This window comes from Rutilus rutilus (assembly GCF_951802725.1).
Source record: "Rutilus rutilus genome assembly, chromosome: 1".
NCBI classification, from domain to species: Eukaryota; Metazoa; Chordata; class Actinopteri; order Cypriniformes; family Leuciscidae; genus Rutilus; species Rutilus rutilus.
In genome coordinates this window covers 74,423,674-74,437,859 of record NC_140209.1, presented here as the reverse complement: position 1 = coordinate 74,437,859, position 14,186 = coordinate 74,423,674, and the positions used below count along the sequence as shown (strand labels likewise).

Below are 14,186 nucleotides of genomic sequence, written 5' to 3'. Positions count from 1 at the left end.
TTTAAAGAGCCCATTCCACTGACTGCACCAACTTAGAGCAATGTTTTTAGTTCTTTCCGCTTTCGTCTGCGTTTTTACGTCGTTCGTGCTCACAATTCAGAGTCGTCGGTCAGCTGCTCGCAGATCACGCCTTTGTCGAGAGCTTTGGTGTAATTTCTCAAATAAGTTAAATATCATTTAGCCAATACATTTTACCTAAAAAAAAACAAAAAAAAACAAAACACACACACACATAAACCGGTGAACAATGACAGATGTTGATTTTTGGTAAGGAAAATGTGATGTATTTGCTTGTGATATTACCATCAATGAATAAACATGAATGAATCAATAGTATGTGTGTGTGTATCTCTGTTGATTCATTCATGGATGGCAATATCACAAGCAGTGTGTGTATATATATATATATATATGTGTGTAGGGTAACACACTGAAGTCAGATACAATACACACACATTCATATACATGTGTATACATGAAGACTTCAGATGTAAAAGAAAAACTATTCTTCTAAAATGAGCATTTTTATAAAGCCTGTATATTTAGGTTCAGTAATTTCACTTTAATGACAATTAATAGGTCCTTTTCATTGCCATTAAAGTGAAATAACTGAACATAAACATACAAGCTTGATAAAAATGATCAAACTAGAAGAAAATTTCAGATGGCACTTAGAGACTTTTACATCTTAAGTATTCATGTGTGTGTGTGTGTGTGTGTGTATATATATATATATATACACACACACACACACACACACACATAAGAAATGGATCATATACATATAATACATACATACATATTATATTTATAAATAAGCCAACACAGAAAACAAAAAAACTATAAACACGTTACAGATTGTGAGCCCTACAACCTACTGCACCAATTCTTCATCTATATTTTAAAGATGGAGCTGACCTCCGCCCCGACCTCCGACTTTCACGGTAGTCCATTGTAAGAAATTTTTAATTTGTAGTGATTCGTCAATTTAGCTCAAAGGAATTATTAATTAATTTATAGGGAATTAGAAAGAGTCACTTATTACAACCGAGCAAATGACTCGTTCGCGGTTCATTTGAACTGGCTGTAACTATCAACTCTGCAACGGATATAAATATCCAAACTATAGTGAAACACTATAGTTAGCAAGGTAACTTAGATCAGAAGTTTAAGACATTAAATTTGTAAGCACATAACACAAGTAATACTTCTCTTTAAAATACAAACAAGACTTTATTGATTATTCTAACACATAAAACTAATGTCTAACACAAACACACGCACACACATTCATGCGTTGCAGAAAGAAAGAGAGTGAGGAAAGATTAAGTTTTAAGAGTGAGTTTAAGAGTGAGATGATGAAATCCCAAGTTTCTATATGCACTTATAAGACATGACCTGGAACGAACCATCAATCATTAATTTAACCCTTCTATCGTTATTTAGACAGGTAAATACATTTATATCAATACACCAGTAGTTCAGCTTACAGTCTGGAGGCAGTACTTGCTCGTTTTGTGTTCCTTTTGGGAATTCCTTTGGTCGGCGTAACAGGGGTTTCCCGAGTTCGTTCGTTGGCTGGTCTCCTCGTGCCTGGGTCTGGGGCGGCCAATCACGTGGTGTGCTGGCGGATGGATTGAGAGTCTTTGTCTGAAGCTGGTTTTGTCGAATCGTGGAACGAAACTTTGCCGCAAAACTTAACTCAGAACCGAGGCTCACAACGGAAAAGAAAGGAAACTAAGAAAAGAAAGGAAATTGAGAGGAGAGTAGATGATGGCTTGAATGAAGTTGTTTAACTTATGTTCTTCTGATCTTGATTTGGTTTCGTCTGCGCGTTTACATGGTTACTTGTCTGAGAGAGCGAGGACAGAGAGAGCAGAGAGAGCTTTGTTTCGTGTCTAAGATTTTAAACTCAAAGTTTGCCCCCCCTCCTGAAGAGATCGGACCAATTAGACACTGGCTTTGTTTGTCTCGTCGTAAATCATGCATTATCTGGGATCTCCTTACTTTCCAAGCTCTAGCAGAGAGTGCAGAGGCCACAGTTTAGACATCATTACTATTATAAGAATACGATTTCAATCAAGCCATCTTTTGAATCACGAGCATACGATCATACTGATATGAAACACAACACACTTTCATTCACACACCTAATAGTTATACAATTACATGAATTATATGGGATTAAAGCATATTAAATGGACACATATATCGTAGAAACACATAGAATGATGTATGATGTTTATAAGTCCATTGAAAATTGTTCTTGAATGAGTTTTATGTATACTGTAGGAAGAATCTCAGTTTTCTGGTTTAGAGAGAAAAGAACTCTGTTTGTTCGTTCAGAGGTCCCGACGGGGGAGGGGGTCTGGAATGTTGTGGGCTCCAGCAGCTTCTGCTGTTATCTTTATTGGGCACTGAGTTGTCATCTCTGAGCCAATCATTCTTTTCCTAGCCATCTCACATTGACAAGTTCTTCCTTTAGCTGGGCTCATAAAAGCTCTTAGTTGGGGGTTTTCGTTGGTTAGTGTAGACTAGCTGGAGCCTGATTTTATGGCTCTGGATTGGTGATTTGGGTTCTGGAATGTTGAGTTCTGTGTGGAATTATGTTTGAACAAATCACCCTGAAGATTCATTTGTGTTTGATTCGCACTCAATCCTACACCATCCAGTCACTGATTGCGACCATGGGTGGAAAAAAAGTACATCGAGGTGCAGGTGTTCTAGCTACATATCACATATTTGAGCTTAATTTTTTACAAATTATTTACTTTAAATTTGGGTAGGAAAAATTCAAGTGGAAATCCAAAAATTACTATCTTGTACATGCTTTTAAAGAAACAGATTTTGAATTATTTTAAAGTGATGCCCTACAAATGAGATTGTTAGTAAGAAAGTCCCTTTAGATCTTTTAGAAACCTGTGAAGGTTCCCTTACTGAAGCTGCTGACGTTCATTTTCTTCCCTCAAGACGACGTTTTAAAACTTTTGCTTTTGGTGGTGCTTTAAGCTCTATTATACTACTTTGTGCCAAAGTTTTGTGATTTTGTTTTAAGCTTTGTATTCTGTATCCATTTAAAAGTTAAATAACATACGAAAATAAAGCAAATACATTTTAAAGGTGTCTGGAGTGTGTGGGTATTTCTCTATAGTGCGGCACTCATATTTTTCAGATATACCTGCAATTTGCTAGTTTCAAAAACCATCTGGAATCTGCCACAAAATAAGTGCACACACAACACCCTTTAAAAATATTAATTACTCAATTCCACATATTAAACACTTTACAACTGACAGTCTAACTACTGTAAATCCCTGGGAATTAAGTGTTTTGTAATAAAACTTGCTAAAACAGCATGACAAAATGAACTTACTAACAAATAAATGGAAAGAGAGTGTGTAACATTTGTTTTCTTTATTATTATTATTATTTTTTTAGCAATTATTTCTAAAAGCTGAAGGAATCTTTCCTCTCTCTGGCCTCCTGTTCTCGTCTCTCCTCATGCTCTCGTCGCTCTTTCTTTTCTTTCCTCTCTTTCATTAGCCACTCTCCACTCTACAAGAACACAGGTGTGTTCATCAGCCTCCTGCAAAATCAACACTGAATTTAACATTAGTGATGAACCATGGTCAATCTATATTATTATATTAATATTAACGTTACATGGACAAGTTGAGGTACACTTGATAATAGTAGCTTGCTACGTAGCCAACACATATTACATATCAACACTGGTAAAGGAGAAATAATATCGCTGTAAAATAAAAAATAAAAGTTTTGTAACTATCATTTAACTGAGAAACAACACCGTTGTTTAAATAAAACAGTGTTAACTAGCTGACAGGCATTAGCTCGTTCTGTTCGGTAATAATAATGATAAAATTGTCAATTTTGCAGCCAATTCACAAAATTGTACCCTCGATTTACATTTAAACTTTTAACAAGTCAGTCGTTTACTTATATGATGTTAAACAAATACAATTTAACCACAAAGAAACAAGAAGTGTTTTGTAAAGTATTTACACTTGAAAACAGCCGCGTCTCCATTTTCTGCCATTTTCGAATATAACGATGACAACTCCTCTCCCGTGGCATCATGGGATAGTAAGGTGGCCATCATATGCGCACTTCAGAATCTGGCCGGAAGTAGTAGGTCATCCGGGTACTTTTCGCCTACTGTTTTTCGAATTCTATGATTTCGGACATACTACTCTGCTCGCGTACTGTTTTTCGCATACTATATAGTAGGGAAGTATTTGATTTCGGGTGCAGCTTAAATGTGCATAGGGCGCCCTCAGGCTGCTGGTGTGGATTGAAAACACAGTACATCAGAGTATCCAGCGCTCATAATGATTACATCGACGCATTTGGGTATAAATTCAATAAATATTATTCCTGTCTATAGAAATCTATGATAATGAGAATCTATCAATATTTCTCCAAATCTGCACATTTTTGAGCTAAAAGCCCTGAGGGACATTGTTTTGTCAAGAGTTGTCATGACGACAGCACAGGAGTTTTTTTCTGAATGGGAGCGGCTGATGCTCATAATTAATATTAAAGGTATCGATGTTGTAAGATATTTGTATTTGTAGTGATTCGTCAATGTCGCTCAAAGGAATTATTCATTAATTTATAGGGAATTCGAAAGAGTCACTTATTACAACCGAGCAAATGACTCGTTCGCGGTTCATTTGAACTGGCTGTAACTATCAACTCTGCAACGGATATAAATATCCGAACTATAGTGAAACACTATAGTTAGCAAGGTAACTTAGATCAGAAGTTTAAGACATTAAATTCGTAAGCACATAACACAAGTAATACTTCTCTTTAAAATACAAACAAGACTTTATTGATTATTCTAACACATAAAACTAATGTCTAACACAAACACACGCACACACATTCATACGAGTTGCAGAAAGAAAGAGAGTGAGGAAAGATTAAGTTTTAAGAGTGAGTTTAAGAGTGAGATGATGAAATCCCAAGTTTCTATATGCACTTATAAGACATGACCTGGAACGAACCATCAAGCATTAATTTAACCCTTCTATCGTTTCTGAGACAGGTTATTACATTTATATCAATACACCAGTTCAGCTTAAAAGTCTGGAGGCAGTACTTGCTTGTCTTTGCTTTGGGGATTCCCTTTGTCTGCATAACAGGGGTTTCCAGAGTTCGTTGGCTGGTCTCCTCGTGCCTGGGTCTGGGGCGGCCAATCACGTGGTGTGCTGGCGGATGGATTGAGAGTCTTTGTCTGAAGCTGGTTTTGTCGAATCGTGGAACGAAACTTTGCCGCAAAACTTAACTTAGAACCGAGGCTCACAACGGAAAAGAAAGGAAACTAAGAAAAGAAAGGAAATTGAGACGAGAGTAGATGATGGCTTGAATGAAGTTGTTTAACCCATGTTCTTCTGATCTTGATTTGGGTTCTTTCGTCTGCACGTTTACATGGTTACTAGTCTGTCTGGTCTCTTCTCTTCTCCCTTTGCGCACTTTTCTAACATTGTTGAGAACTCTTCTTAACTTTGTTCGGGTCTAAGATTTTAAACTCACATGTTTGTCCGGCCTCCTGGATCAGTTCTGACCAATTAGACACTGTCTTTATTTAGGAGGTGGCGTTCTCTTCACTTCTTATCATAAATCAAGCTTATCTGTGCTCTCCTTACTCTCTAAGCTCTAGCAGAGAGGACAGAGGCCACAGTTTAACCATTATTACTATTATAAGAATACGAAACATTTTACACAGATTTCAATCAAGCCATCTTTTGAATAAATGGTGCGTTCAAGTCAGCTCGTATAGATCGTATTTACGAGTTGAACGCACTTGAACGCCACCACAATGTCGTAAATACCAGTGGGGAGCTCGGGATTTTCTCTAAGCTCCGATCTTTACGAGTTGGGGGCGTGTCAGTGATTAACATGGCGGAATACACGATACGTAAAGGTATTTAGCTGTGATATTGTCAGGCTTTTCTATTTACAGCGCAGTTAGCTAATCGCCAACACAGAATATGATAGTATTATAATATAACAATGAAACATGTAATGATGTGTTGGCAGTGGCTTCATAAATTAATTAAAAACATAAAAATACAAAGTACACCTGATGCACATTTCTTTGTTCTTCATTTTCTAGAACAAGATTTTAAGAACCTTACTGTATTTTTGTGTAATTAATTAAGAGAAAGTACTCCGCCATATTGCTCCGACGAAAGTGACTTGAACGCACATGCCGTTATAAGCACGACTTCCCACCTCGTACGTACGAACTTCCCAGGAGGACTTGAACGCACCATAAGAACATACGATCATGCTGACAGGAAGCACGACACACTTTCATTCACACACCTAATAGTTATAACAATTGCATGAATTATATGGCATCTAAGCATATTAGATACCCATATATTGTAGACACAAAATAGAATCATGTAGTTGCATGATGTTTGATTATAAGTCCGTTGAAAATTGTTCTTGAATGATTTTATGTATAGTTATAGGTAAAATCTCAGTTCTCTGGTTTGAAGAGAAGAGAACTCTGGTTTGGTCATTCAGAGGTCCTTAAGGAGGAGGGGGTCTGGAATGTTGTGGGCTCGAGCAGCTTCTGCTGTTATCTTGATCGGGCACTGAGCTGTGCCATCTCTGAGCCAATGATTATTTTCCAAGCTATCTCACATTGACAAGTTCTTCCTTTGGGCTCATAAAAGTTCTTAGGTAGACTGGCTGGAGCCTTCTTTTATGGTTCTGGATTGGTGATTTGGGTTCTGGAATGTTGGGTTCTGTGTGGAATTATGTTTGAACAAATCACCCTGAAGATTCATTTGTGTTTTGGTTCGCACTCAATCCTACAACGCATTTTTTCATTTCATAACTCCTGACACAAATTAAGACATAACTGTCACTATAAGTTTCTCAGAATACAATAGTGGTCAAATACTGAAACTTGAGTCTTATATCTTTTTAATGATGTATAGTTTGTCAAGGTAATAACATTAAATCTGATAGTAACTTTGAACTATATATAGGCCTATATATAAAAAAAAAAAAAAAACGCTTCAGTGTGCCGGCGCACTGGCAAAGGTTAACAGGTTAATAACACAAAATTAAAAAGGTGATATCAAGCTTTAAATATTTGATTAAGACAGACAGTTTGATCGTGGGTCAATAATTATATCAGTTTCTGTAGAGGCAGAACAATTTTTTTTTTCTGACATCAGGATCAGAACTGTTCATAACTGCTTTCAATTTAATCTTTGTATTTCACAAATATCTAATTTTGATGCAGCATACTGTAACTTGTAAAAACCGAATAAGTGCATTTTAAAAGTCTGTGATCAGTATCTGCCTGTAATAAGATCCACTGAAGGTAAGTTGACTGAACGCTAGTGATGGGCGCTTTCGAAACACGCTTCATGAAGCTGTGAAACCTTTACGAATCTTTTGTTTCGGATCAGTGGTTCGGAGTGTGTATCAAACTGCCAAAGTCACATGATTTCAGTGAACGAGGCTTCGTTACGTCATAACTGTTTCAAAACGTTTGGAAATGTCAATGGTTCACCACTGGGGGGCGATGATCTCTGTGAACCCATGAATCATGCAGATTCACTGAGATTGAACAAGTGGCTGTGGGTTTTACCTGATCTCTGATCAGTTTTATACATTTGTAGACATTTTAATTAGACATTAGTATAATTAAAAGCAATAATAGTAGTTAATAGTCTCTTATTGGCCTGTTTAGCTGAGCCATCCATAAAATACACCGACACTGCCTCACGGTGCAGCACTAAAGCAGATGAACTACCTTTTACAAAACTTGTTTGATTGTCTTCTGCTTAAGGAAATACTTTTATTCCTTAATCTGATCATGTTAGTTTATACAGTTATTCTTTGTTCATGTTAGTTCACAGGGGATTTACTAATGTTAACAGAAAACTTTTGTATTTAAAAATGTATTAGTAAATGTTTAAACTTAAGGTTATTAAATGCTGTATAGTATTGTACATCATGGGTTCATGTTAACTAATGTAGTTAATGTTAACAAATTAAACCTTACTATAAAGTTTTAGCAAGTAGAAAATGTGTCTGAAAACAACCGACATAAACACATTTGACCCAGTGAGCAAACCAAGGGTAACACTGACATGAAAGAACCTTAAAGATTAAATGAAATGAATGTGTAAACTAACATAAATAGATCAACGCTTTCAACCTTTTTATTGTTACAATGTTGGTAGTATATTTAAACGAACAATGTGTAGTCTTTCTCCATGTTACCTTTACCTTGATATCCCTGTTTATTTGTCAGCAAAAGTCTGCTGGATGAAGATGAACACGTTAGTTGATCATCATAGATCTGAGTCATTTTCTCTTTCTGTCTTCAGTATGAATAGATGCAGAATTACAGAGAAACAGAGTCTCATCCTGACTTCAGCTCTGAAATCAAACTCGTCACACCTGAGAGAGCTGGACCTGAGCGGGAATAAACTAGGAGACTCTGGAGTGAAAAACCTCAGTGATCTACTGATGAACCCACAACTCAAGCTGGAGGAACTACAGTTAGTATCATTATACTGTACAGCAATTACAGTGTGACTGAAGTTTATTTATTTGAAGACAGCAGGGCTTATGTTTCATTGTTTATAGCAGTGCACTTTCTGGGTTTCCCCTATTGCTCACAGGGGGTTAAAGTGGGATGTGAGTGTGCCGTACGGACTTTTATTCTGGCTGTACTGAAGACGAAGCGGTTTGACCAATCAGATGAAAGGGACGTTTCAGCGCCACCCACATGTGCAAACGAAATATCAAAGCCATAAACCGATTTGTAAACCACAAACGAAAAATTAGAAATCGAGCCGAAATATAATTTTCTGTTTATTAAACTAAACGAAACACCGAATAAACGATCCGTCTTTTCATTTCTCGTTATTTCATTCCAAACAGGAAATGAAATGATCAGATGATACACGGACCGTGTCGTGTGTTCATTCGTTTTTTGATTTAATATTGAAAGTAGAAAAATGAGAAAACACTTCCTTTTTCGTCTTTTAATTTTTTCAGAAAAACTAAAAACAAGTATTCAGCTTGATTTTTCACTTTTCGTTCTCAGGTAGAAACATTTATAAACAGCTTGAATATTTGATTTCTACACGTATAGGCGGGAATGAAACGCTCCTTTCCTCTGATTTGTCAGCCGAAGATCAAACTGTCCCGTCATCAGTTCCCTTTCAAGGGAACTCGCGTTGCGTCGAGTTTGACGCTATGGGAACGCTTTGCGTGATGACGTCTTGAAGCACATGTAAAATCAGTCCAATGGTGTGGCGGAACGTCAGAGGCGGGTGACGTCACGTACCAGGAAGCTATAAAAGCCGGCCCGAAACAGAAAACGAAAGCTTTCTGAGTCTTCAGTTGCGCTCTGTGTAAATCTGTCTTGTTATTTGGTGTTGTCTGTCTATATATATATATATTATCAGTATGGCGAGCAAGCAGCAGTTTAGAGTGTGTGTCCATCCCTGCCCGCGTTATTTAACGGGAGGTGACACACACACTCTTTGTGTTGTTTGTTTGGGAGAGGAGCATGCCCAGTCAGCACTCGAGGGTGGTGACTGTGTGCATTGCTGTGCGCTTCCATTGCGTACGCTCCGATCCCGCTTGGCTCGGTTCAATCCCGACCACGCTCCCCAGGGCTCGGGTCCCGCCGCTGCCGAGGCACGGCGTCGATCTCAGACCTGGGGTTCACAGATGGATTTATCAGTGGATGTTGAGACAGGCTCTGCCTTATCTCAGCATCCGTCTGATAGATCCAGTGCCTCTCATCAGGGTGTGGAAGCACGCGCTGCTGTTTCTTCCCCCCCCGATAGAGGTACCAGTACTGCAACTATCCAGCTCTGAGGAGTTGGATGTTGTGAGTATTGAAGCTGAGTCTGAGGATTCGCCACCTCAGTCTCATGCGTTTGAGGAACTGCTCGATGTCATTACTAGAGCTGTTGACAGACTGTCTATTGAGTGGCCAGAAGATAGGCAGGACGTTCGTTCGAAAAGTAAGCTCGACGAACGCTTCCTGCCATCTCGTGCGCAGCCCCAGCGCAGGAGCCTGCCGTTTTTCCCCGATCTCCACACCGAGGTGTCGAGATCGTGGGCGAAACCAGTGTCTCACAGAGTTTATACACCACAAACATCTCACTACTCCTCAATATCTAAATATAAAGAGTATGGTTATGGGGAGATGCCAAAGGTGGAAGAGACGCTTGCGGGCTATCTCTCTCCAGCAACGGCATCTTCTCTGAAAGCTCCTACACTTCCCTCTAAGCCAGTTAAAGTAACATCTTCCCTGGTTCATAAGTCGTATGCAGCCGCTGGTCAAGCTGCAGCTTGTCTGCTTACGATGTCCATTTTACAAGCCTATCAGGCTGAATTATTGGGGGATTTGGAGGAGGGCGGGGGAATTGGTCCTGACACTGTGGCCGAACTTCGCAGAGCCACAGATTTGTCTCTCAGGGCCACCAAGGAGACCGCTAAATCTATCCGGCGGTCTATGGCAGCCCTGGTGGCCACTGAGAGGCATCTGTGGCTCAATTTAAGTGATATCAAGGATAAAGAAAAGCATGTTCTCTTAGATGCTCCGGTCTCCACTGTTGGTTTGTTTGGTGATGCAGTTAGTGTTGCGGTAGCAAAATCACAAGAAGCCGCTAAGCAAGCTGCTGCTCTCCAGAAACTTCTCCCCCGCCGTTCTTTCTATGAGGCTGCTGAGTGGGAGCAGCCTCACTCCTCTAAAAAGAGCGCTGAGCACCGTGCCACTCAGAAACAGAGCGTGTCCTCCCGTGCTCCCCCACAAAAATCTCGGGGACACGGAGGGCGCGCTCAAACCCAGCAGTCCTCGAGGGGTAAAGCGGATCTGCGGACCGTTATTACCGCCAAGAAGGCTGCTGGGAAGAAATCCTGACGTCCGAGGGCTCAGGACTAATGAGGGTAGTCCCCCCCGAAGCAGAGCGGTTAACACCTCTTTTTACGGTGCCCGTCTCTCTTCGGTACCCTCAGGGGACCGTTCTGCTAACCCTGCCACCTCCGGTGTTACAGGGCGCAGCGGTCTCCGGCGAGCACATATCTCAAGGACCACCCGGAAACGTAGTGGCCTCGGGATGCCCGCCCCCGCCGAGGAGGGTGTTAGAGCAGTCTGTTCGATCGTTCCCTGCCGGTGCGCCGTTACAGGGCGACGAATTGACTGCTCAACAACAACAAAATCCAGAAACCAGTCTCGAGAGGCTGGTACCTCTAGTAGAATCTTTGACAGCGTGAAAGCTACTGTCAAATGTTTCTCGTTGGGTCCTGCAGACCGTGGAAAAAGGGTATCAGATACAATTCAAAAAACGCCCACCTCGGTTTATGGGGGTCCTGCCCACAGTGGTGGGCCCCGAGCAGGTTCTGGTCATGGAACAGAGAAAGTTCCATGTGTTAGAGAAAGGGGCCATAGAATATGTACCTCCCTCCGACAGGGAAACTGGGTTTTACAGCCGGTACTTCATTGTTCCGAAAAAGGACGGGGGATTGCGTCCCATTTTAGATCTTCGAGTTCTGAACGATTCAGTCATGCAGCTCAAGTTCAAAATGTTAACATTGAGACAGATCGTGCCACAGATCAGGTCCGAGGACTGGTTTGTCACGATAGATCTCAAGGACGCATATTTCCATATTTCCATCCGTCCGTGTCATTGGAAGTTCCTGAGGTTTGCTTTCGGGGGCAAAGCATACCAATATCGTGTTCTTCCATTCGGCCTAGCTTTATCACCCCGCACTTTCACCAAATGCATGGATGCAGCTCTGGCGCCGCTGCGCCTCCAGGGTATTCGCATCATGAACTACATCGACGATTGGTTGATTTTAGCTCAGTCGCATCAGTTGGCGGTTCAACATCGAGATGTTGTTCTCGCCCACATGAAAGAGCTGGGGTTACGGCTGAACGCCAAGAAGAGTGTGCTTTCTCCACTCCAGAGGACCACTTTTTAGGCGTGGTTTGGGACTCAGTGTCGATGCAGGCGCGCCTGTCACCGCCACGTATAGAGTCCATCCTTGCAGCTGTGAAAAGTGTAAAGCTAGGCCAGCTACTCACTGTCAAACTGTTCCAGAGACTGTTGGGTCTCATGGCAGCAGCTTCCAACGTGATACCTTTTGGACTGCTGCACATGAGGCTCCTGCAGTGGTGGCTCAGGACCAGGGGGTTTTCCCCGAGGGGCAACCCATTTCGCACAATCAAGGTCACGCGGCGATGCCTACGTGCCTTGGCTATGTGGAAGAAACCTTGGTTCCTGTCCCAAGGCCCAGTGCTGGGAGCTCCTTGTCGTCGCAAACTGCTAACGACGGATGCTTCCCTCACGGGCTGGGGAGCGATCCTGGAGGGTCGCTCGTCTCAAGGTCTGTGGGAAGACCATCATCGTTCCTGGCATATCAATCGCCTAGAGATGTTAGCTGTCTTCCGGGCTCTGAGGAGCTTTATCACAGATCTCAGGGGACACCATGTGTTAGTGCATACGGACAACACGTCGGTAGTCGCCTATATCAACCACCAAGGGGGTTTGCGCTCGCGCCCATTATCCAATCTGGCACGCCATATCCTCTTGTGGTCCCAGGGGAAGTTGCTGTCGCTCAGGGCAGCCTACATCCCCGGGGTTCAGAATATAGGAGCAGACACTCTGTCGAGGCAGGGGCCGAGGCCCGGGGAATGGAGGCTCCACCCCGAGGTGGTGGAGCTAATATGGAGGGAGTTTGGCCAAGCTCAAGTGGATCTGTTTGCGTCTCGAGAGACGTCTCACTGTCCACTTTGGTTCTCCCTCACGCATCCAGCTCCTCTGGGACTGGATGCTATGGTACAGGCGTGGCCGAGGCTACGTCTGTACGCCTTTCCCCCAGTTGCTCTGCTCCCGGGAGTTCTGGAGAGGGTTCGCAGGGACCGGGTTTGCCTGCTTCTTATAGCCCCGCGCTGGCCGGGCAGAGTATGGTTTCCCGATCTTGTGTCGCTCCTCGACGGGCCTCCTCTGGAGCTACCTGTCAGGAGGGACCTTCTGTCCCAAGCAGGGGGCTCAATATTTCACCCCCGCCCAGAACTGTGGAACCTGTGGGCTTGGCCTCTGAGGGGGCCCAGCTCATAGAGTCAGGTCTCTCAACTGAGGTTGTTGAGACCATTCTACAGTCCAGAGCTCCCTCCACGAGGAAACTTTATGCCCTGAAGTGGAGAGTCTTCACTTCTTGGTGTAGTGACCGTCGGTTGGACCCAGTTAACTGCCCAATTGGTACAGTGCTGGAGTTCCTGCAGGACCGGTTCACTGCAGGTCTGACCCCGTCCACTTTAAAGGTTTATGTGGCGGCCATAGGTGCTTACCACATTCCTTTGGGTGGAATGTCTGTGGGGAAGGACCCTCTGGTATCTCGTTTCCTTCGTGGCACCTGGAGGCTGAGGCCTGCAGTTCGCTCTAGGGTGCCACCATGGGACTTGTCCATTGCACTTCAAGGCCTGTCCCTGGCCCCCTTTGAGCCCATTGAGGAGGTTCCTGAGAAGTTTCTAACTTTGAAAGCTCTTTTTCTTCTGGCTATCTCTTCTCTCAAGAGAATTGGGGATCTTCAAGCATTGTCGGTTGCTCCGTCATGCTTAGAGTTTGCTCCGGGTATGGTGAAAGCTTTTCTACATCCCAGACCGGGTTATATCCCCAAGGTCCCCACTAATGTGGCCAGACCTATTGTTCTGCAGGCTTTTTGTCCTCCTCCTTTTCAGAATGCGGACCAGGAGGCTAATAATTTGCTTTGCCCAGTTCGGGCGTTAGACGCCTATGTCCACAGAGCTGCCCTGTGGCGTAAAAGTGATCAGTTATTTGTATGCTTTGGCTCCCCTAACAAGGGAGGTCCGGTGTCTAAGCAAAGAATGAGCAAGTGGGTGGTCGAGGCTATCTCACTTGCTTATGAGGCGGCTGGGCAGCCTTCTCCTTTGGCTGTCCGGTCGCACTCTACGAGGAGTATGGCGGCCTCTAAGGCCCTTATATCAGGAGTTTCGTTACAGGACGTTTGTGATGCGGCAGGCTGGTCCTCACCGCACACTTTCGTCAGGTTCTACTCTCTGGATCTAGACTCTGCTCCAGGGTCTCATGTTTTGTCTTCCTAGTGCTGCTCACCAGATTTCACACAGGACAGACATTTGT

General features: G+C 42.6%; 2 protein-coding genes across 16 annotated transcripts in view; one reads left to right on the top strand and one right to left on the bottom strand.

Annotated features, from left to right (window-relative positions):
• LOC311305800 (uncharacterized protein) overlaps positions 1 to 14,186 on the bottom strand; it is a 1,224,369-nt gene that overhangs the window by 150,941 nt on the left and 1,059,242 nt on the right. The gene's annotated exons all lie outside the window — the stretch shown is intronic.
• The window catches only part of LOC311305806 (NACHT, LRR and PYD domains-containing protein 12-like), a 130,991-nt gene that overhangs the window by 49,385 nt on the left and 67,420 nt on the right, over positions 1 to 14,186 (top strand). For 13 of the 15 annotated variants that reach the window (XM_084433703.1, XM_084433698.1, XM_084433700.1 and 10 more), the window contains one exon: positions 8,388 to 8,561. The exons of the other annotated variants lie outside the window; for them this stretch is intronic. In XM_084433703.1, the coding sequence (XP_084289829.1) occupies positions 8,388 to 8,561 (174 nt within the window). The remainder of the gene's footprint in view (positions 1 to 8,387; positions 8,562 to 14,186) is intronic. 15 annotated transcript variants of the gene reach the window in all.